Source organism: Anolis sagrei, chromosome 4 (assembly GCF_037176765.1).
Source record: "Anolis sagrei isolate rAnoSag1 chromosome 4, rAnoSag1.mat, whole genome shotgun sequence".
In the NCBI taxonomy this organism is placed as follows: domain Eukaryota; kingdom Metazoa; phylum Chordata; class Lepidosauria; order Squamata; family Dactyloidae; genus Anolis; species Anolis sagrei.
The window spans coordinates 82,134,391-82,159,414 of NC_090024.1; the positions used below are offsets into that span (position 1 = coordinate 82,134,391).

The 25,024-nt window shown below is 40.3% G+C and overlaps 1 protein-coding gene across 7 annotated transcripts in view; it reads right to left on the bottom strand.

Moving 5' to 3' along the window:
- Positions 1-25,024, bottom strand: part of PHACTR1 (phosphatase and actin regulator 1) — a 320,720-nt gene that overhangs the window by 90,951 nt on the left and 204,745 nt on the right. For all 7 annotated transcript variants that reach the window (XM_060774824.2, XM_060774827.2, XM_060774826.2 and 4 more), the window contains one exon: positions 22,665-22,829. In XM_060774824.2, the coding sequence (XP_060630807.2) occupies positions 22,665-22,829 (165 nt within the window). The remainder of the gene's footprint in view (positions 1-22,664; positions 22,830-25,024) is intronic.

Sequence of the window (25,024 nt, forward strand, 5' to 3'; positions counted from 1 at the left end):
GCCAAAGGAGAAAACATCCTATTGGCTTTTGAACTGATGCAGGAAAGGCTATGGCAGAAATGAATGGAGAGAGAGAGAGAGAAGCAGACAGACAGATGGAAAGAGAGCGAGAATAGAGAAGAACCTTCTGTGACTTGTAATGGGCCCTGGATGGGCCTTCGGGCAATGAACTTCAGTATGGAAATGCACTGGTATGAATCCCATGCTTAAATATAGCCCCAGAGAGTATGTTTTGCTGTGTAAGAAAGAGATATTGCTACTTATATAATCGGGTGAATTCAGCAGCAAGCGTCATTGTGGTTCTGGCAGCAATGACGTTGGTTGGGATCAAACAGAGCATGCATAATCCAAGAGCCTATATTTGCAACAGACTCTCTGATTCCTTCACAGGGATTGTGGTGGAAAAGATTCTTCAGCAAATATATTTTGTGTGAAGAGAACAGGAACCAGATTCATTTTTCCTGCCTTGCCAGTTTTCTCAGAAATAGAAACTTTTTGAGTCGGCTTTCCCATGCTGTGCTGATTGATAAAAAAAACTTTGTGAAGGGTTTTGCCAATGAATAAATCCACAGAAATCAACTTTCATATCTTATCCCATCAAGGTGAACTTTTTTTTGCAATGCAAATACTCTGGTGGGTTTGGGAAATAGCAAAGCGGCCTGACCAAAATAAACAGGACACCCCTGCATGAAACAGACATAGCCCAGACTGTTTGAAAACATTAACTGTGGTACTGCAATGATACATGTTTGGTTCATGCTCAGACAAAGTATACTAATGTGAAATAGATTCCAAGTCAAACCTAGTTGATTTCCATTGATTTCTTAGGACTTATTCATGGCCAAAACCCTTTTATCACTTTTTCCACACTTTACTTATATTCCGCTTTATCTTTCAAAGGGACTCAGAGCGGATTATAATACATAGATGAGGCAAACGTTTAATGCCTTTTTACACAAACAGTGAACAATAACATACAGTACGCACAACACCGACAAAGGTAAAGGCCTTCCCCTTTTTTCCATCACCGGCTTCTGGAGATGATGCTCAACTCCGGCCATGAGGAGCTGCTCTTGTTCCATTTTGTATGCCGAGGAGCCTGTTGTCCATGGACATCCCCGATTATGTTGCCAGCATGTCTATATATTTGTATGGCGCGCCCTTTTACCTTCCTACTGAGGTGGTACTTATTGATTTACTTACATTGACCTTCCAGTCAGCGGCTTTCCTGCAGCTAGCAGTTTAAACAGCATGGGAAAGCCAACTCAAAAAGTTTGTATTATGAACATTATTTTGAGAAAAGAAGGGATAGATTAATGTGTTATAGCTACCATAAACCTAGAGCTAGCTTTCATCAGTCTGAGGTGTACCCAAAAACTTCCATTTTCCGACATATATTTGATGTCCTTCGCAGTTCCACTATTTATTTATTTTTTGCACAATAGAGTGATATTGACAAGCTGGAACATTTGCAGAGGACAGCAAAATAATCAGAGATCTGAAGAACAAGACTAATGAGGAAGGGCTTAGGGTATTTTGTATGTTTAGTCTGGAGAAGAGAATGTGCTAGCTATCTTTAAATATCTGAAGGGATGTCATGTAGAAGACTGGGTGCATTTGTTTTCTGCTATTCCAGATACTAGAACACAATGCACTGGAATCAATTTGCAAGAAAATTGTTTCCACCTAAAGAACAGAAATAACTTCTTTAGTGTAAGAGATGTTCAACAGTGGAATAGGCTGTTTCAGACTGGCCCTATATCCCAGGATCTGATCCTAGGTTTTCTGCTTTAAACTGGATTATATATGAGTCCGCACTGTCAGATAATTTGGGATAACCAGAAACCCTGGGATCAGATCCTGGGATATAAGGCCTATCTGGAAGGGCCCTCAGAAGATAGCATGCTCTCCTTGAAGCAGAGGTTGGATGAGCATGTTTTAGGAAACCTTTAGCTATATATTCTGCATGACAAAAGGTGGATTAGATTATTCTTGTGGTCCTTTCCAACTCTAACATTTGTTGTTTCTAATTCTAATCAGCCACTGTGTTCATACATTTTGTGCACAGGAGGACAAAAGATATTTCTTTGGACTCAAACTTGCAGGTTCACTAATTGCTGAAGGTTTAAAATGAGAATGTAATGATCAGTTATATAGCTTCCCTCCCTCTTCAAAGAAATGCAGATAAATGCAGTAGCAACCCAACAACAAGGATGGAAAGGGGGAAAGCATTCAAACGGTGGGGGTAATTTTTTGAATGAGAAAGGGAAGGGGTTAAACAATCCCACTGCATTAGTATTCCATGGGTAGGTTTGGGTTTTCGGAAAAAACGGTCAGACCAAAATTACAACGTGACTGTGTGCCACATGCGTTTTGGCCTTGGGATGAATACTCAGCTAAGTCCAGAGAACTTAGTCAGCAGTATCATTATACATTACCTGATTTTAAAAGAAAAAAAACCAGCAGTATTTCATGGTGCAGTGTCAGAAAAAGCATTTTAGCAATATTGCAGTTCCTTTTGGCTGCTCCTGCACTTTATTCTGTACAGAACGAAAGTGTTTGATAGGCTATTGTTGATTGAAAAGACTCCAGCTATGCTGAGTCATAGGCAACAGAAGCACAGTTCAAATCCCTGCTGCACTGGCCAGAAATTATCATGAGCACTGGGGTCTTAAATGCTTACTTAAAGACCAAAAGAGTGTGCTCTATACAGGATGAGCATGCAAACCCATTCCCAGAGGAGAATCTTCTGAACACATTGTGCACTCCAAGTTTGATTTAACTATAAGAAGGGAGAACAAGTGCCTGTAAACCAGGCATGGGCAAACCTAGGCCCAGGGGCCAGATGTGGCCCCTTGGGCTCTTTTATCAGCTTCCCCTCACACCACCCTATCCTTCCTTCTTTCCTTCTTTCCTTCTTTCCTTCTTTCCTTCTTTCCTTCTTTCCTTCTTTCCTTCTTTCCTTCCTTCCTTCCTTCCTTCCTTCCTTCCTTCCTTCCTTCCTTCCTTCCTTCCTTCCTTCCTTCCTTCCTTCCTTCTTCCCTTACTTCCCAACCTTCCTCTTTCTCCCTCCCTTCCCTTCCACCCTTTCATCCTTCCTTCCCTCTTTCCTCCCTCCTTCCCTCCTCTCTCTTCCTTCCCTTTTGTTTTTCCTTTCTTTTCCCTTAACTCCCTCCCTCCATGCCCTTCCACCCTTCTTTTTCTCCCTTTCTTCCTTCCTCCTTTTTTCCTTTCCTCCTTTCCTCCTGGGGGATGTTTAGTTAGATTACTGCAACACTCTCTACATGGGGTTGCCTCTGAAGACTGCCCGGAAGCTGCAGCAAGTACAACGCGCGGCAGCCAGATTACTAACGGATGCGGGGTACAGGGAGCACACCACTCCGCTGTTACTCGAACTCCACTGGCTGCCGATTAGCTTCCGAGCACAATTCAAAGTGCTGGTGTTAACCTATAAAGCCCTAAACTACTCCGGCCCTGTTTACGTCTCCGAACGGATTCTCCCCTACAAACCATCAAGACCACTAAGATCATCCGGAGGGGCCCTGCTCTCGGTCCCTCCGCCTGCACAAGCACGGCTGGTGGGGACGAGGGACAGGGCCTTCTCGATGGTGGCCCCTCGACTTTGGAACTCCCTGCCATTAGAGATCAGAACTGCCCCCTCCCTCATGACGTTCAGGAAACTAACAAAGACCTGTTTGTGGAACGCGGCATTTGACAACTGATTTAATTCTTTGCCCACATGAAAGGAGGATGATGAATGGGATTGTGATGGTGTCGGACGATTTGGCTCTTTTAACTGGGATGATAATGTTTTAATGTGTATGGTGCTGATATTTTAATCGTGTAATTAAGTGGCATTGTGTTGTTATTGTATATTTTTTGTATGTTAACACATGTTGTGAACTGGTCCGAATCCCTCTTTGAAGGTGAGAGGGTCGGTATATAAAACCTCGAAATAAATAAATAAATAAATTGGGAGAAGAGAAAGTAGAGAGAGAACATGATACCATGTTTCAAGATTTAAAAGGATGTCCTATTGAGGAGGGAGGGGGGAAACTAACTTTCTGCTGCTCTAGAGACCTGAGCACAAGAGAACAATGGTTTCAAATTGCAGGGAAAGAGATTTGACTGAAAAGATTAGAAAGAACTTCCTGATAGGTTCTTGTGGTTTTTTTCGGGCTATATGGCCATGTTCTAGAGGCATTGGCCATATAGCCCGAAAAAACCCACAAGAACCTATTGATTCCAGCCATGAAAGCCTTTGACAATACATTGAACTTCCTGATAGTAAGAGCTATTGGAGAGCGGCATGGACTGCCTTGGAGTCTCCTTCTCTGGAGGCTTTTCCACAGAGACTATCTATCGGGAGTGCTTGATTGTGCCTTCTTGCATGGCAGGTAGTTGGATTAGATGGCCCTTGGGGAGGGAGGGGGTGTTTTCCAGCTCTAGAATTCTAGGATTATGTATCAGGAGTAGGCAATATGAGATCTAATAGATACACTTTTCCTCTCTAGTCCACTATCTCATCCTGTCCAAGGCTAACTCTTTTGGGATCCAAACATTTCCTGTCTCTCCTTCACTTTCTGCCTCCAAAAGAGAAGAGGAAGAGGAGGAAAAGGCAGGCAGGGGACTTTGGGAGAAACCCCCCTTCTGGCCTGCCTACCATGCTCTGGCCCACCATGCGGTCCCCAAGATAGGAAGATAGAAAGTTTGCCCACACCTGCTGTAAACAGCCCATCAGAGTTGGGCTGTACTGGATATTCATTTCAATCAAGGATGGGAATCATAAAGCCCATGGGCTGAAGTTGGGGGTGTTAGGATGTGTTTGCAAAGCCCTGGGCTCCCCAGACTAGTCATCACCAAAGGATATATCATGGGAAAAAGGGAATTGCCACTCTGAGAGGTCTCAAGAATGGTGAGCACCATTCTTACCTTTAAAAGGGTTTTCCCCACAAGTTAAAATAGATGTTTAGCTATTTTTACTTTGTTTTTCAGGCATTTTATACTTTCTTGGGCTCAGTGTGGCCATCAATGGGCTCTGAGGATAAGCCTCAGAATTTGCTCTAAACACAGGGCAAAACTAAGACAGGATCACCAATGTTCCTTAGCTTTATAAATCAAATAAGTGTGCAGACAAGTGTTTTTGTGACACTTCTCGGGGTACTTCTAATCAGTAATCTACAACAGAACCAACCAATGAGCCTAGTCAGCAAACAGCCAGGAGTGGGGAGTCTGATTTTGGTACGCAAAACTGCTCAGGGTGGAAAGCTGCAATTAAGTTATGCTATCACAAAAACATGGGGTAGATTTTGGGGGAAATATCTTGCTCTCTATTCTGAATTGTAACTGCAAGGATTTCGTTCCATCCCTTCCCTTCCTTAGAAATGCAGAGAGGACAAGCAGGCAGAGGAAATGGAGTTGGATAAGTCAAGGACAAAAGTGTTGCTATGATTGGAAAGTATCCATAAGATGACAAGAATACCTTTTGGAGACATTGGAGGTGAATGCTGTTCTTTTTGAAGCGGCGCAGAGGCACAGCTTTTTCTCTCTTGGCTCTGCTTTCCTTTCCTTTTTTCCCATTTGCTGCAGCTTGTGATGAGCCTGGGGCGGCGTGGCGAGGAGGTGGAGGATGATGGGTTCTGCACTCGGGGCCTCCTTATTCCTTCTTCTTCCTGGCTTCTGAGCCATGTGTAGGTGGGGGCCTTGGAGGAATGGGGCCTGCGGGGCAAAGGGGGCCTCCCAGCCCAGGGATGCATTCGCTTTGCTCCAGCTAGAACATCAGAAGGTCCGCATCGGGGTGCCTCAAGAGCACCCCTCAGGGATTCATTCTAAACGCAAATGCATAACTTGCCTACTGCTTCAGCCACCAAAAGTCAGAAAGCGCTGATCAAAGCTAAAGTTTGCTGGACTACTGAATCAGATTGTGTACCTAAGATTTTCCTTTATGAGCGGCAAAAACAAGAAGGTCTTTTTCCTGGGTATTTACTTGGTAAAACAATCACCTAAAGAAGGATTCATACATGTAGTACAGATGAAATTTTAAATTGTGGTTTTCTTCTAACAGTGATGTGACCTCTGATTTGTAACGAATCTCAGATAATTTCAGGAAAAGACCAGAGACATAAGTTCCTGAGGAAGAAAGAAACATGTGCCAAGAGCTTTCTTATATCTGAAGGCAACCTCAAATAAAACGCAGCCACCAATATTAGTGTTTTGTCCCCCATTGCTTTGGCTCTGCCATATGTTTACTGTTAATGCTGTAATTATTTTTTAAATTACAGATTTTTTAAGTGATTAAAATAATATTTAGAAACATAACCACTAAAATACCCCGACTCCTCATAAGGCTTGTTTTCCAGACCTTTGATCATCTTGACTGCTCTTCTCTGGACATTTTCCAGCTTGTCAGTGTTGTTCTTTGTATAGAATTGAGTAAAATTCTTTCTTGAACTGACAATGAAAAAAAGCAACTTCCAAGCTTATTTATTCCTGTCCAAAACAGTGATGCATTTTCACAGACCCCTGGTTGATCTGCTACATCAGTGGCACTGAACCAGTCCTGCCCTGGCTGTTATTGCCCAACTGCTTTTAATGCAGAAATGAAGGCAGACTATGGCCCTGCAGATGTTGTTGGACTGCAACTTCCATTGGCCATTTGCAAAAGATTTTGGAAATAGCTGGAGTCAAAAATCTGGAGAACCACAATGATTCCTGCATTAGAGTAGTCTATCTTTACACTGCAACCATTTGTGACGAGACTGTGTGTGTTTGGATCCAAATTATCTAGTAAAAATTATTTCCAGTTCCCAAAATTCTGCCAAGGACATAAAGTAGTCAGTTCTTGTGGGTTTTTTCGGGCTATATGGCCATGTTCTAGAGGCATTTCTCCTGACGTTTCGCCTGCATCTATGGCAAGCTTCCTCAGAGGTGAGGTCTGCTGGAGCTGGGAAAAAAGGGGTTTATATATCTGTGGAAAGACCAGGGTGAGACAAAAGGCTTTTGTAAGTTGGGCTAGGTGTGAATCTTTTCAATTGACCACCTTGATTAGCATACAATAGGCTGACTGTGCCTGGAGCAAACTCTTCTTGAAAGGTGATTAGATGTCCCTGCCTGTTTTTCTCTCTGCTGTTTTAATTTTAGAATTTTTTAATACTGGTAGCCAGATTTTGTTCATTTTCATGGTTTCTTCCTTTCTGTTGAAATTGTCCACATGTTTGTGGATTTCAATGACTTCTCTGTGTAGTCTGACATGGGGGTTGTGAGAGTGGTCCAGCATTTTTGTGTTCTCAAATAAAATGCTGTGTCCAGGTTGGTTCATCAGGTGCTCTGCTATGGCTGATTTCTCTGGTTGGAGTAGTCTGCAGTGCCTTTCATGTTCCTGGATTCTTGTTTGGGCAATGCTGCGTTTGGTGGTCCCTATGTAGACTTGTCCACAGCTGCATGGTATACGGTAGACTCCTGCAGAGGTGAGAGGATCCCTCTTGTCCTTTGCTGAACGTAGCATTTGTTGGATTTTCTTGGTGGGTTTGTAGATTGTTTGTATGTTGTGTTTCCTCATCAGCTTCCCTATGCGGTCAGTGGTTCCCTTGATGTATGGCAGGAACACTTTTCCTCTGGGTGGATCCTCATCTTGACTCTCGTGGCTTGTTCTCTCCAACCAGAGAACAAAATCTGGCTACCAGTATTAAAAAATTCTAAAATTAAAACAGCAGAGAGAAAAACAGGCAGGGACATCTAATCACCTTTCAAGAAGAGTTTGCTCCAGGCACAGTCAGCCCATTGTATGCTAATCAAGGTGGTCAATTGAAAAGATTCACACCTAGCCCAACTTACAAAAGCCTTTTGTCTCACCCTGGTCATTCCACAGATATATAAACCCCTTTTTTCCCAGCTCCAGCAGACCTCACCTCTGAGGAAGCTTGCCATAGATGCAGGCGAAACGTCAGGAGAAATGCCTCTAGAACATGGCCATATAGCCCGAAAAAACCCACAAGAACTGAGTGATTCCGGCCATGAAAGCCTTCGACAAGACATAAAGTAGCTCCTTAAAACGCAAAATGTTGATCATTCATGCTGTTAACCATTTGTATGTAAATGTTCCTGCTGCAATATGAACACACAATTGAGTCTCATATTCTATTCTATCTTGGAAAATAAATAACAGTATTTTCCACATTGATACATACATCTCTCTGGGTCTTTAAAAGCTAACTGAGAGGTTGTGGTGTTATAATCCCAAAATGGCTACATCTGACCTTTTAAGGTAGAAGGAAATGTAGAATTGGGGAGGGGGTTTGGAAAGGATTATTCCTTCTGTTCTAAAAGAAACCAAATGCAGAGATTTGGGACAATGTCTTGAAATCGCTCTCCTTTGATTTATTGGAATAGATAGAAGCTCTGTTTACTCTATGCATGTCTTGGGTTTATGGGGGTGGGGGTGGCTGATTTGATCCAGCACAAAGTTAAGCTGGATATAAGCCCTCTGATCAATCCAGCCCAGTATTCTGACATAATGTTTGAAATCTAGGGAAAGCTTGTAAGGTTTCTTTTTTCATGTCAGGAGTGACTTGAGAAACTGCAAGTCGCTTCTGGTGTGAGAAAATTGGCCATCTGCAAAGACGTTGCCCAGGGAATGCCTGGATATTTGATGTTTTACCATCGTTGTGGGAGGCTTCTCTCATGTCACCGCATGGGGACCTGGAGCTGACAGAGGGAACTTAACCCACTCTCCCCACATTCGAACCGTTGACCTGTTGATCAGCACTCCTGATGGCACAAGGGTTTAACCCATTGTGCCACCGGGAGCTCCAGCTTGTAAGAGGCCTTCCATCCCTTGTATGAAAACAAACAGGGAAAATGCCAGGAAAAAAACCCAGCAAATCCCAGATTTTCTTTCTGCTGGCTTCACCTAATTACTTTCAGCCAAAACAGATGAACAGCTATAGGGAAAATGTTTGGCAAGATTAAATAAACATTAATCTTGTATTAATATTAAATTTATTCTTTTAAAAGCCCCTCCTATTCTAAATATTTTAATTATTACATTAGATGCATAGAAAACCATGTTATCCATTTTTTTTCTCTCTGTAAGGAAGGTATAACTATGAAACTATTCTATTCACATTCCCCCGGTTGTGGAATTCCCTCCCCAGTAACATCAGGGAGGCCCCATCCCTTCTGGTTTTCAGAAAAAAGGTCAAGGCATGGCTCTGGACACAAGCTTTTGCAGAATGACTCATTACGGTTTCGATACAGTATGAATAAGGATTATGAGCAAGGATTACGGATGAATGGAATCATTCACTTTATATGTTTTAATCTGCTATTATTCTATGTATTTGATTGTTTAACCTTTTAAACTGTTTTTTGTATATGGGATAGATTTTGTGACTATGTTTTAAGTGGCATTGAATCTTGCCAGAGTTGTAAGCTGCCTTGAGTTGCTCTACTGTAATGAGAAAGGCAGGGTATAAATAAAGCAAAAAATAAATGAAGCAAATAAATAGTGTACTATTGACTGACTTATCTCTCTCTCCACACACACACACATTGTCTGTATCTCTTTATTTCTTCTAGCATATCTCATCCCTGGCTAATTAAAACGAAGAGCATGGAATTCAAAGTAGGAACTTCCATAGAGTCCCCATATTTGCAAAAGCATTATGGAAAGGGGGAGAAAACTCCATAGAAAACATATACTCTGTCTATACTGATGTGGCATTAGGAGTTGTGTAAAAGTAATTAGACTGTGGAAGGATGGGTGTTTTGGTTTTTTTAATTCTACATATATAATGTGATTGGGGATGGCTTTTAATTTCATTGTACAATGTACAATGATAATACATTTTTCTGGCCCATTTTATCTGTTCAAACATATCTCCTTCTATGAACCATCAAGGACGTTAAGATCAACTGAGGAGGCCCTGCTCTCGTCCCACCACCTTTGCAGATGCAACTGGTGGGGACGGGAGACAGGGCCTTCTCTGTGGTGGCTCCTCAGTTATGGAACTCCCCGCCCAATGACGTTATATCTGTCCACTCCCTCACAGAATCATAGAATCAAAGAGTTGGAAGAGACCTCATGGGCCATCCAGTCCAACCCCCTGCCAAGAAGCAGGAATATTGCATTCAAATCACCCCTGACCTTTTGTAAAAGACTCAAGCCTTTGAACAATAGATGGAGCATCTGGGAAGAGAAGGTTGAATGACTACAATGGATTGAACTGGACTATGATTTTAAACCAGCAAACTGTTTTAAGCTGAATATTATTGTTTTAATTGTGTTTAATTGTAATTGTGGTTTTAATGTATTGTATTGGCATCTAATGGCTGCCTGTTGTAAGCCGTCCTGAGTCCCTCTTCGGAGGTGAGAAGGGCGGGATATAAATGCTCGAAATAAACAAATAAATAAAGTTATTCTATTCTATTCTGTTGTATAACAACATGTTCATTCTGTTACTATACTCCTTATATCTTTTGTAATAGTGTATGGCTGGGGGAAGGGAAATCCAGATAGAATTATAGCATACAGAAGTAGGCAAAGAACTTGTATTTGTGGGGTAGCAACACTGTGTATAATAGTTGTATCATTACAAGGAGGAGTATCATTGCATTACAAAAAGGAGTTCCAGGTCAAATAGTCCCTGCTTCTTAAACAAAAGAAGCGAAGGGAACCGAACCAATTCATTGGGTGGAACTTACACAGTATGTTGTTCAAAGCTTGGAAAAGTACTGGGGGGTTCTGGTAGATGTAGTCCCCCCCCCCTTAAAAAAAGCAATTTTCTAAGCTTCCATCTGCTTGGCTCTGTGCCTTTGAATTAGAGTTGCACAATAGTGCTGCTCTTTCGTGCTCGTGAGTTATTGATGGCTACCGGAATCACAAGAACCCTGATACTTTAAGTCAAGGCACGACAGACTCTCATTACCAAGACAACAAACAGATGAATCAAATATGGGTCAGGCAAGCAGGAGGTCAGTGGAACAGTGTGGCTCAATCAATGTGCTACACAACTCTTGCCGGAGGGATGCCTGCCTCATTTATTCCACTGCCGACAGGGCTGATTAAAATAAGAATAAAATTCCCTTAAGGCTGAATTACAACAGAAACCGCAATATTTACATATTGCGGTTCTGAATTTCTAGGACCATTCATTGCACTGATGACTCCGTAGCATCAAACCTGCTATGTTCCCAAAGGATTACATAGGACACAACTATTTTTCTTAACAGCAATTCATTATTCATTTATCCTTTATGGCCCATAAAAGTCAAGAGGATTTATGCAGACATATTTTCCGCAGCCTTTCAAACTGATGCCCCTATATTTGTATTAATAACAAAAGCACATAAATAAGAATGGCAGCATCACACTTATGCATAAAAATATTTCTTCCTGAATAGGAAGAAAGAGCAAAGAATAAAGAAAAACCAACACCATCCTATTCTTTTGTTGCTTAGTCTCCTTCCCCCACTTTCTACTTAAATGTTAATAGAGACAAAGTCTAATCCTCAGCCAACACAGATAACAATCTTTCTCATTTGCCTTGATCTGGAATTAGGTCTTATTTCTGTAGCTTTTTCTGTACTTATTCCTAGAGAGAGCAGATTCTCCCATCAGAAATTCACAACTAAAACAACACTGATAAAAATCAGTGTTATTTAAAACTCTCCAATGGAAGAGAGTCCATCGTTTTTCCAAGGTGATCTATTTCACTACCTTAGGACAGTCAGAACCTCCTTTCTTGTCTTTTGAATTAACTGATTTAGATACAATATTCTGATGCAGGTCCTATGTTTTGAATCCACTGAGGGCCCTTCCAGGCAGACCCTATATCCCAGGATCTGATCCCAGGTTTTCTGTTTATCCCAGATTATCTGGCAGTGTGGACTCATATAATCCAGTTTAAAGCAGAAAACCTGGGATCAGATCCTGGGATATAGGGCCTGTCTGGAAGGGTCCTGACTCAGATCCTACTTTCAGAAAACATGGATTTAAGTCCTTTTTATCTGGAGTGTGCTTCATCTTCCGTGTGACTAGGATTTCAGAAAATTAAAGACCGCTATCTTCTCTGGGATATACATTCTTAGCTCCTTCAGTTGTTACTCACAAGGCTTGGTCTCCAGACATTTTACTATCTTTCAGACACATTCCAGTTTGATGATGTCCTTCTTAAATGTTGGTGCTCAGAAATGGACATAATATTCCAGATGAGGCCTGGCTGAAGCAGAATAGGATGCTATTATTGTTTAAATTTAAAACAACTGTTCTATCATAAATTGTGGTTGTTGGCGTATTTTAACAACAATGGGCTGGGATCTAAATTTTCAGAAGAATCCTGTTCTCTTTACTTCCCAAGAAATCACCTGCCATAGAGTTTGGATAAAACAAGATTGAGAATCTTTGGTAACAACAGACTGCTTAATAATAAGAATTTGTCTTTGCTTTTATTTAATAGCATGCACATTTTCTGTGGGTTTAAAAATGGTTGTCAAGAAACCCATGCCATAAAGCAACATTTGACCTGTCATGATGATAATATTTGCACTACACTTCCCATCATACCTGGCTGATAAGAACCGAAGCAGCCTAATATCATACAGGCAGTTCCCTAGTTACAAGCACTCAACTTACAAATGACTCATAGTTAAGAATGGGGTTAGACAAAGGAAGTGAGAGAAATCTACTCCCAGAAAGGGAAATTCTCTCCTGAAAGAGCTATTATGGGAAAAGGTGTTTACACTGAAACTATCACCAAGCAAGCCAAATTTTTCAAAATCCAATTATCACAGGGACAGAAATCAAGGTAAAACAGCAAAATAAACACCACAGGTAACCCTTCTCTATGCTATCCAAAGCTATCTATCTATCTATCTATCTATCTATCTATCTATCTATCTATCTATCTATCTGGAGAGAGAGAGAGAGAGAGAGAGAGAGAGCTTTGGATAGAATAGGGAAGGATTAGCACCCCTGTGGTGTTTATTTTGAATTTGTATGTAAGGAACATATATATATATATATATATATATATATATATATATATATATATATATATATATACACACACACACACACACACACACACACACACACACACACACATATACACCTTTCCTGACTTACATACAAATTCAGCTTAAGAACAAACCTGCAGAACCTATCTTGTTCATAACTTGGTGGCTGTCTCTACATTGTAAAGATGAATGAAACTATTCAGTCCTCCAGATGTATAACCCCCCTCTTTTCTTGACACCAAAGGCCTGGTAAAAGATTGTCTTTTCCTAAAGCAATACACAACACATACATTTGCCTCATACCATGTCAGATGGTTAGGGCCATAAAATTAAAAATATCCATTCTACAACAGGAGTGGAGTGAAACTTATCTGTTCCCGACCATTTTCCCATGGAAGTAATCTATCAGAGAATACAAACTAATGTCAGGAAGGGCCAGAGATCATAGTAAATCCACCTACACCTACCACCCTCTTTCCATCCCCTCTCTTCCTCTCCCTCCAAACCAAATAGGCTGCTGGGAATTTGTCAGAGGTACAAAGTAGTCACCTGCAGATAGTTTTAAATTAGGTGGTAGTGATTTCCTGGCTCACTCATTCCTTTCTTAAATTTATTTTTTGTAGCTCTCCAAAATTGCAGGTAAAGATCTTTCCCATCCCTACCTAGAGACCTCAGATATTATTTATTTATTTATTTACTTTATTTATATACTGCTATTATTTATTTATTTGTTTACTTTATTTATATACCGCTTTTCTCAGCCCTCAGGCGACTCAAAGCGGTGTGGCGACTCAAAGCGGTGTAAACGTAGTAAACGTAGGACTCTTTGGCATTGAAAGTATGTGACAGCATCTATCATTCTCACTGTGTTAGACTATAGGCCTTTCTACACAGCCACAAAATGCAATGGAACTCACATAAAAAAATGTGGTTCCTAGCTTTGTGGAGTCCAAAACTGCTGCCCAAAGCTGCCTCCTTGGCAGGAGAGCAGCTATACAACCCAGCTGTGCCAAATCTGGTTTGGCAGGGCTGGGCATCGGTTGGGTCTCTCACCCTCCCTGCATGTCCATTCCTGCAAAAACTATATGAAAGTATCCCTTACCATCCCTGCAGGGTTAGTACTTCCTGAATCTATATCATTCTAGCAGTGATGGAATGGAGCTTGGAAGTGGGAAGCTCCCTCCCCTACTTCAAAGCTTCCTCACTTCCAAAACGATGCAGACTCAAGAAGAACAGACCCTGCAGGGACAGCAAGGGATGCTTTTTTTGTCATTTTTGAAGGAATGGGGTGCAGGGAGGGTGAGAACCCAGAGAGTGCCTGAGCCCAGGGAGTGCAAGATGGCTGTAGGGAAGTGATTTGTGATCATGGTGATCTGAGATGGCAGTCCCCCAAAGGCCTGGACATTCCTGAAAGACTCAGACCTTTGCTAGTGTTCTTTTAATTTGAGGTCAAACTGGATTAATTGGCTTACCCTGAATCAAATCGCATTAGCCGGTGTGGGTCATGTGGATGCATACCGTTGAATGCATTTCCTACACTGCAGCCTGTAATGCCCAACATCTTCAGCCACCGAGGCACCAGTGGGAGGCAAGTAGGCTGCCATGTGCTCTTCTCAATGACCTAACACAAGTACTGCGTATAAGTCAGTGAATGTAGTTTCATGGATGCATGCCAGTTTAGTTTCACTGAAGACTGGCAACCAAATTACACAATGTATACATATATTTAAATCTAAAGCATGAACCCTAAAAACTAAGGTTCTGAGCTAACACAAACAAGTGAGTGCAAACATATGCATCAAAATGGTGACTGGATTAGGGATTCAAAATTAGCAGAGCCTTTTTGTTGAATGCACATATTTTCACGGCAAACTTATATTTCCCTAAGCAAAGTGCCCCCAAAGGAAAATGTGTTATTTTGAGGTTGGACTAAAATCTTAAGAGGTAGAGACGATTCCATAAGAGTTGAAGAGACTTTCAGTCACTGAAGGCAGAAGGGGACATGTGCAAATGCTTTCACAGGATGGGCTACAAATATTGTTTCCAACACCTCCTGAAAGCTTTGTGTCAGAAGAGCCCCTTTATGGATGAAGAAACAGATTTGCTACAAATGTGTATTAACATATGGCTAATTCAAATGATATGTTCTCATAAATGTTTTCCCTCCAGCTATATAAGTGCTACATCAACTTGTGTGTGTGTGTGTGCCCTCAAGTCCCCATGGATTTCACTACCTGGAGCTGGCTATAATGAGCACACAATGCCCCTATTAAAACAGCTCCATTGGCTACCAATAAGTTTCTGGTCTCAATTCAAAGAGCAGGTTATTACCTATAAAGTCTAAACGGTTCAGGCCCTGCCTATCTTGGAGACTGCATTTCCACCTATCTACCTACATGAGTGTTCAGATCTGCTGGGGAGGCCTTCCTTGTGGTCCTGCCACCGTCACAAGCATGGTTGATGGGGATGAGGGAAAGGGCCTTCTCAGTGGTGGCCCTTTGACTGGGAGATTAGGCCGTCCCCCACACTGTCCTCTTTCCGTAGAGATCTGAAGACTTGGATGTTTAAACAAGCCTTTGAGAATATCTAGCCCCAATGGTCTGCAATTAATGACACAGTACTGCACTTTCATCCCACACCCTTGTTCCTTAGCTACAATTTGCACAATCCCATTCCCTTGTCTTGTTTACAGTTTGGACATGGCTTATGGCAGTTGTCACCATAGATTATTGGGCGCTGTTCTGAGTTTTAAATATTTGTTTTTATATGCCATTGGTTTTACTTTTTTGTATTGTACTGTGTGTTTATTTTATGCATTGGTTTTAGGCACATTGTGTCCCATGTAGGCCACCCCGAGTCCCTTCGGGAAGATGGAGGCGAGGTACAAAAATAAAGTTATTATTATTATTATTATTATTATTATTATTATTATTCTCAGGCAAGAAATACTCAGAAGTGGTTTTGCAAATTCCCCCCTCTGAAATATAGCAACATACTTGGGAGTAAACCTCAATCAATATTTTGGAACATATTCCTCACTACAGGATTACACTATTGGGGACATCTTCCTAATGTCAGTTTTGTATTTAAAATAAATGCAAAGCACAGTTGATCTGCCCTAACAAAAGGCCTAGATGTCTGAGACTTGACTTTATTTTATGGAATGCTACACATTTTGTCAGGATGACAGATGTTGCGGATACAGATCACCTCTCACTTATGAGAATCTTTTAAAGGAACTGTACCAGCAGATCCAGGTATTTTATTATTATTAAATATGCTAGCAAATCCTCTTTCTGATACATGATGCAGCTTGCTAGTTTTAAAGGGGGAAAAATACCTCCATGTGCATTTTGATTTCACCTATTCAAGCTTTAAATCCTGTCTTATACGTTCTTTCCTTTGCAGATTAACTCAATTTGGTTGCTCTCCTTTTCCATTTTTGTTTCTGTTAAGAAAACACGATTGCAGAGTGACATTATAAAATTGCAGTTTAGGGCTGTTGCATATAATTTTTATAGCAGCTGGAAGTGTAATTAGCATAAAATCCAAATGGCCTCATTAAACATTCCTTTCCTGTAAGCTCGGACACATTTAAGGATCCTTTTTTTCACAAATGTGCCATTAAAGCAAAGGCATGGGGGTGAGTACTTCTTAAAAAGCCTTTTCAATCCAGCGAGGAGAAGTCTGCTTCTAAATAGCTGGAAATATGCTACGCAGCACATTTTCAAGAGTGCACAAAAGACTCAGCCACAGAGAAGCATAAACATCCTTTTTCATCAGAAGCCTGCATTTGCCAAATTACATACGCAAATGGACAACTGATATAAGTATCAGCTGTGTAAAAGCAAGTAGGTAGTAAAGGCCTGATCCCAAAACAGTGACAATCAGAATCCACTGAAGGTAACCAATTCACACGGTTTTTCTCCTGTTTTGAACTAAAAACAGTACAACCCCCATGCACAGCGTCTTTTCCCATAGGGAACACAAACTAGAAGCTAAAAGTTCTTCCATTGAAAATATTACTCATAGCAGCATTTACAACCCCATGAAAGTTCCTGGACCTTATGATGCCTGGCAGAAAAAAACCACTGCAAGCATATTTTCCCTACACCAGAGTCCAACCTACAACCTCCAATCTTTTCCAGAGCTCTCTGCTGTTTTTCCTTCTGAAGATAAGAGGTACCAAGGGATCAGGTGTTTACAGAACGATGACTTGTGCCCACTTTGGTTTAATTTATAATGTTGGGTTTCATCCCTGGACTGCACAAGAATGTGTCATCAAGTTTCTAGTCCTCAGTGAGTAGCTAAGCTAGGGACAGGGCTAAGCTGAGGGATTCCTTCCTCCACGTTCCTATGCATGTTTTCCTAAAAGGGCTTTGCCTTTCTTTTCTGCTAGCCACTGTCTCCTCCCCTTTTGATGATGTAGTGATGGAATGTCTGTGAGGGAAATTCCTCTTACGTTTAAACTGTCCTGGGTTGACCATGCAATCTCCACCATTTTAGGGTCTTCTGCTTTTCTTACAGTAAGGATGTATTTTGCCTCTCTCTAGGCAAAATGTAGCTGCATGGACTTAAAAAAACCCCTTTTACCTCCTTTAGAAGATGAGACTTAGTAAGCTAGTTAGCTCTAAGACCTTTTCTATCAAGACCTTTTACTCTAATAAATATTTTTGAACCTAAAGTTCTTACTCTGCAATCCTGAGCCATCCTAAGGAATAGAAGCCTTCCCTTGCTCACCACCCGTAAGTTTCTGCTGGTTATGGAATTTACTCCTGATATTCTGCTATATTTTGGTGGAATTGCTCCCAAATGAGGTTTATTTTGAGCTTAACAGCTCAGATTCCCCAACGTATCGAGACACTCACAAAAATGAAGGGTGCTCTCATTCCTTGGGGTTCAAATGTAATGTTTGAGGGGCCCAAACAACTTTTGGACTCAGTACTAGGCTGGCCATCGATCTCTAGTATGTGTGGTTAGGTTTGGAGTACTTCAGGGAAAAGAAGCACTATTCAAATGTTTAAAGAAGGGTAGTGCTTTTTGGGGGGGAAAGTTTCAACACAATCTGGCAGAAAAAGAATTTTAACAGTTGCTCTGGAATATACTTGTCATCATGTTACCATAAATTATAATCTGTTCCAGGTAAGTAGACCATCCCAATGAAGCAATATAATCTAGTCATTTGGTGCTTTTATAATCATGATTGCTTCTAGTGTTATCTGCCTGAACACAAGCTGACAAGATGGTTCAGTGTTTCCTGTTAATTAAAGTTTAATAGTTTTGGGGAAAGCTGAGGTTCCAGATTAGAAACCAAGATGCTACATAAGAAATGGACTAACTTTGATGTACTTCGTATTTTTTTCTTATGGCATATTTGAACAATGATGCAAGTTTCAGTATTTTTCCCTGCATTGATTAACCTAAAGAGCTACAGTAGCATGTGTTTGGATCAGTTTGTGATTTGTAATTATCCATCATTCAGGGACTGTTAAGTAGTACCCCAGTCCTGCAGATTTGTGTGACTGGAAGGGCATGAAGAGGGTTGAATTCAGTTAAGGACACCCACATGGCATAAGTGTCCCTTATGATGGGTGGGGTGATATTCCCTTTATCCTTGTGCCCAAAACTTCCCTACTGTGAAGCCCCAGTGCTGAATTGTATGCCCATTCTATGCTTCATAGGAAGGAGACCGCATTAGAGAAAAGTCTGGCCAGACACAGTGTTGATCTCAGTGCTGAGATCTAATGGGGTTTTCTGGAGATCTCAAGAGTTCTGTTATCTTTGAGCATATGGGCAAGAGGAGGTAGTGAGATGCTTCTACTCTTGCCATGAGGCATGGAATGGTCCTAGAAATCAGTCAAGAGAGTAATGTAGGATTATACTGAGATATTAGTCTGAGCCCAGAATTTCTTAGGCTATTTGCCATGAGCCCCTTTAAAAAGGATGTACCCTTGGCTGTATCTCGGTTGTGTACTGCCCAAGACTGGATGGGACTGGGAAGTGAAAGCTCACAAAAGCATTATAGAGGTGAATCATCCAAAATCTTCTGCTCAGCTAAGAATCATAGAGCAACTTTATGCTGCTCTCCTATGCCATTTCTGACAATGGCACCCAACCAGGTACTCTGACATTTCAATGTAACTAATGTGCATACATTTTTCATAGAACTTCCCTTTGAAGGCAAGCTGAACTTGTTCTGCACACCCCTATTGTATTATCAACAAATACTCCAAAACTGAGGCAAATGCAGAAAGATTGTGATGGATTTGAGCATGTGTTTAAAAGAACAATAGTCTATTGTTTTGATCTCTCTCTTTCTCTCTCTCTCAAAGATAACTATTGATATGAGATCCAAAAACAGAATACAATGCAAATTTAGCATCAGATATCTTTCACTTGAACCTATAGACAAAAATTATTTTCTCCACCCTACATTTTAATCTGCTTCAAAGTAGAAAAAATTGTATTCACCCTGAAGATTAATGGAAATTATATTTTTCAGAAGTCATCTATTGGCACACCAAAGGATTAGCCACAAATGCATGCTAGCTCTCATTATAGCATCTCCTGGGGTTGCTTTTGATTTACTGTGGAAATTAAAGCTCTAAATCATATTGAGACTCAAGGTATCAGAAATTAACACAATCCCAATCTATGTTATCATATAGAGTTTGATACAAAATTCCACCCTCTCTTCAAAATATACTAAGGGAAACATGTAGATTATTTCTGCTGCTTTTGTTCTGTATGTGTTTGCAAAAAAAAGTGCTGTAGGAACTGGCATTTTGAAACTGATGCATGAATCTCCCTAGAGCTGTCTCCTGGGAGACTTACAGGAATGATTGAAGAGAACATGAAAGGAAGATAAACTGGGTTTTTGGGGGGAAGAAACTGCATCACTTTGGCGACAATAGATTCTGAACAGTAGGCCAAAAGAAGGGGCAGGGGAGGGAGAATCTGAAACATAAGAAGGATATTAAGCCCCAAATTGGAGCAATGGATGGGTGAAGACTGATGTAACCATAGCTGTTTGTACAGGATCTGTAGCTAGCTTCTGATGTGATGAATGCTTTTGTGTTTATTTCATATATTTATCTAATTGCTTTCTGCCAGCACATTCAAAGTGTGTCCTAATTTAAAATAATGGCTCATAATCTAATGAGATGCAATACAAAAGAAGGAAAGGGGGTGCATATAAGAATGAAAGAGGAAAACAAAACAAATCTGAGTACTACCTTTTACCTAATGAACAAGGTAAATAGCCACTGTTCCAGAAAATGTGATTCCGAATAACAACTTATCCTAGTCAATATGATGCAAAGGGTTTCTTTGTCTCACCTCTCCCTCTGAAACCATCAGATGGATTGCTGCAGAAAGAGACAGCTCTGTGCAAACATAAAACTCCCCCCAGCACTGGAGAAAGTGGATCAGCACCCATTTGTGTCATGCTCTGAATGGATGCTGAAACCTCTTTGCAACTTTGGACTGTGGGAACTTTATGCCATGAATGTGATACTTCCTCTATTTGACAATTTATTATTTATTTATTTACTGCACTTATATTTCACCCTTCTCAGGGCGGCCTTACAAAGGCAACAATTTGATGCCGCATGTACACATATCACCGATAAATAAACAAAAACATTAAAAACCAGCCAGTTAAAACATAACATTAGAACAACAATTAAAATTGTATAATCCAAGTCATATTTCAGGGCCAGTCCAAGTCATCAATGTTAATTTATGGAATTTAAGTCTGCTGTCTTCCTGATCCAGCTGTTAGTTTCTTATGTGTAGCATTTGATTATGGAGAGTTGCAACTATCAACATACCCATAAGCAAATGTTACACATAAAATAATAACAATCTGGATCAGGATTTATGGACAGGCATTGGCCTCATCCCACTCCAATGCTGCTGAGATTTCTGTTTTCCTGCTCATGTTACCAACTGGAAACAACAATCTAGATTAGGGTTGCTAAACAGTGATTGCAGCCATTTCCCTACCTAAGTTATCATATATCAGAGGGTTGTGTATGTGTTTTTGTACATGTTCTATTGGGCATGTACATATTTGGGTATGCATGTACACATATGTGACCCTAGCACACTTTATCCAAGGCCATAAAGACTGTTCTTCTGTTCATTTCTTCTTCATAAAGTAATCTTGTAATTGACTACAAGCATCTCAAATTTGGATATTGCTGCCAACTATGGGCAGAGGAAGCTCAGGCATAGGCAGTACCATAATTAATTGAGGAGGGCAAGTTGATTCCTCCCCGTCCATTATTTGACTTTCAAATTATTTGGCTTTCAAATTCCTGGAGTACTTTTCATTGCCATCACCATCCATCAAGATATTGTAAGCATCCTGCCTATGCTTATTTCAAAGCTTTAGCTTTGCCAAAATCAATAAGGCTTACTTTGAGGGAAAATAGATATGAGAAAGAAGTCTTCTTGTATAATTTCTCTTTCAGAAGTCTAACTTGACTTGCAGAATAAAGTTCCCTTTAAAGACAGCCCCCCTTTGTACCGTTTTTTGTCCTACCCCCAATATTCCTTTTTGATATTAGTTCTGGCACAAGCACATCCCTGCATTTTCTATTGTGTTCACATTTTAAATTCTTCATTTTGAATCAATGTTATTCTCCAGAGAAAATGGCACATTAGCAAAGTGTATCACATTAAGATTTCTTGTCTTGTCTGCTCTTATGGCTTTGAGAAATGGAAATGTTGCAATGCGTTATTAATATACTGTATATACTTGAGTATAAGCTGAGTTTTCCAGCCCTTTTTTAGGCTGAAAAAGCCCCCCCCCTCCCCCGGCTTATACTCGAGTCAAAGTTATTTATTATTTTACTCTGTTATTATTATGATTACATTTATTATTTTACTCTAATTATTATTATTATTACATTTACTATTTTACTCTAATACTGTTATTCTTACATTTATTATTTTACTCTTATTATTATTATTATTATTATTATTACATTTACTATTTTACTCTATTATTGTTATTATTACATTTATTATTTTACTCTATTTTTGTTATTACATTTACATTATTGTACTCTATTATTATTATTACATTTATTATTCTGCTCTATTATAATTGGAAGGATATGTAAGCACATTTACATTGAAGAAGGTTAGAATAATGAGTTGGGCAGTCTTATCTTAAATCAAAGTTTTATGTAAATATTCAAAAACATTTAACCTACTGATATCTCAATTAATGAAATTTTATTGGTATCTATTTTTATTTTGAAATTTAGCAGTAGTTGTTGCATTTTCCACCCTTGGCCTATACTTGAGTCCATACGTTTTCCCAGTTTTGTTGTGGTAAAATGAGGTGCCTCAGCTTATATTTGGGTCAGTTTATACTTGAGTATATACGGTATCATAAGAATCTACTTCAGTTTTCAATACTTTAGGGGCAACACAGCTGGGGAATTATCTGTGCTTTCATTTGAAACTTCAGCACTGAACTGGGACTGCAGGGAAAAAAAATGCAATGTGAAACAGAGAGGCTGTGTATCTTCACTCCTTAATCTCTGCCAAATTCTGGTTTCACAGTCTAAAAACATGGTATACCCATAATAGGGTATTAAAAACATGGTATACCCATAATAGGGTTATAATCTTACCTGCTGATGTGTGCTTGAACTTCTCGCTCTTCTTCTTTCTCCATTTCCAGGGCTTGAAAATTCGTCCTAGAGTGGCAAACTTACTTCTCCTTCGAATCGGAGGGGTGTGCGTCCCGGGAACCAGCGAGTCCGAACGCATTGCAGCCAGTCTCTCCACTTCTTCAGCTAAGTTTTCAAGAATGGAAGAAGGAGAAGGAGGGGAGGGGAGCAGAAAAGAGTATGTCAGTAAGCAAATGGGCAGAGTGACAGAGCAAAAAGTTGTGTTATTAAGCCAAGCTCTCACTGTGCTGACAAAGGTTAAGTATTAATAGTAACACTTGCCCTCTATATAATACCTGGCAAGGAACAGTTCACTGATAATCAAGTAAGGTGATCCCACACTTCCGAAAGAGATTTTCACCCAAGGATTATGTAAGCATGGGAAGTACTTTGAGGTCTTCTGTTTACAGAATAATGAAAAGACATATAAGCAACCATAAAGAATAAAGGAGGAAAGGAAAAGGAAGAATTGGAGAGGGAAGTCCAATCATATACAATTGCTGAAAGAAGACAAATGATAATTTGTAAGGAAAACTAGCAAAGGGGAGAGAGCATGATGGAAGTCTTTGCTCATTATCAGGAGAGGGGGTTAGGTTTGTAGCTTGCCAAGCAAAGGGAAGCTTCCCCCTACTAAGGCACTCAAAGGGCTTTCCTCATCCCCAAATCTGCGGGATGGTGAACTGATTTTAGGGTTCGGTCTAAACTTTAAATGTTCTTTCCAAGTGTGTAATCCCTAAACAAGGATCAGCACCTCGGAGAGCTCCTTTAAAAGTCAGATTTCTTGACACACTTTACATACAATGCATTTGCTTCCTGTATATTGTAGAATTAATGCAATCTGACACCACTTTAACTGACATTACTCAATGCTGTGGAATATAGGGAGATGCATATTGGCGAGACACCAGCACTCTTTGGAAGAAAAGACTAAAAACCTTGTTAAATGACGACTTCTGTAATTCTATTGAATTGAGTCACAGCCATTAAAATGGCATCAAAGTGCATTAATTTAACTGTATAGATGCACCCTAAGTAATGACAAGCCCACTCCCCATTTACCAAACCCATGCAATAGAGATAACTTTGCAGGTCTAAGAGAACAACGTCTAGGAAGGGTTCAGCTGTTGGCATCTCTGTTTGCAACTTATCAATTACTGAGGCTGGTATTTATTTATTTACTTACTATATTTCTACCCTGCTCTATCTCACCCTGAAGGGGACTCAGAACAGCTTCCAGATCTAGCAATAATTCAATGCCACATTACAATACAAAATATACAAATTCAAACCACAATAAGCATTAAAATAAAATTTGTTTATTTATTGTGTCAGAAGCGAATAGAGGGTAAAGTTATAATGTATTTAAAAACACAAACAAATTTAAACTTTGCATTATATTAAATGTTCTTTGACCAGAAGCTGGCCACTTGGGGTGCCTCTGGTGTCACTGTGAGAAGGTCCTCCATTGTGCATGTAGCAGGGCTCAGACTGCATTGTACTAAGTTGTCCATGGCTTGTTGTTCTCCACACTCATATCTCATGGACTCCACTTTGTAGCCCCATTTCTTAAGGTTAGCTCTGCATCTTGTGGTGCCAGAGTACGACTGGGCGCCCAGTCTTCTGGGTGCCCAGGAGGGAGTCTCTTTAAGCCTGGATGATCATTGTGGGATTCATTGCTATGTTTTAACAGTTTTTAATTGTATTTATATTTTTATTTGATTTTACTTTCTCCTGATTAAAATAAAATATAAATATAAATGCAATTAAAAACTGTTTAAACATAGCATTTAATCCCACAATCGTCATCCAAGCTGCTTTGTTTATGTCAATTTCATAGATGTATATTGCACTGTGGGTTATGCTACTCCCCAAATGCCTGATTCCACAGCCAAGACTTGACTTTCTTTATGAAAGCCAGGAGGGAGGAGGCTGATTGAATATTTCTGGGGAGGGTGTTCCAGAGCCGAGGGGCCACGACTAAGAAGGCCCTGTCCCTCATCCTTACCAGTATCGCCTGTGAAGGAGGTGGGACTGAGAGGAGGGTCTCCCAAACTGGTTCATAGAGGGAGATATGTTTGGACAGGTAAGCTGGGCCAGAACTGTTTGGGCTTTATAGGCTAAAGCCAGCACTTTGAATTGTGCTTGGTAGCAAACCGGCAGCCAGTGGAGCTGATATAACAGTGGGGTTTTGATCAGATGTAAAAGAGAATGAGTTCCTGCATCTTTCAGTAGATTATAAGAGAGGTTTTAGCACTGCATCTTTCATGACAAACAATAACTGGCTACAATTTCCCCTTCTACACAAATATTACAGACACTGC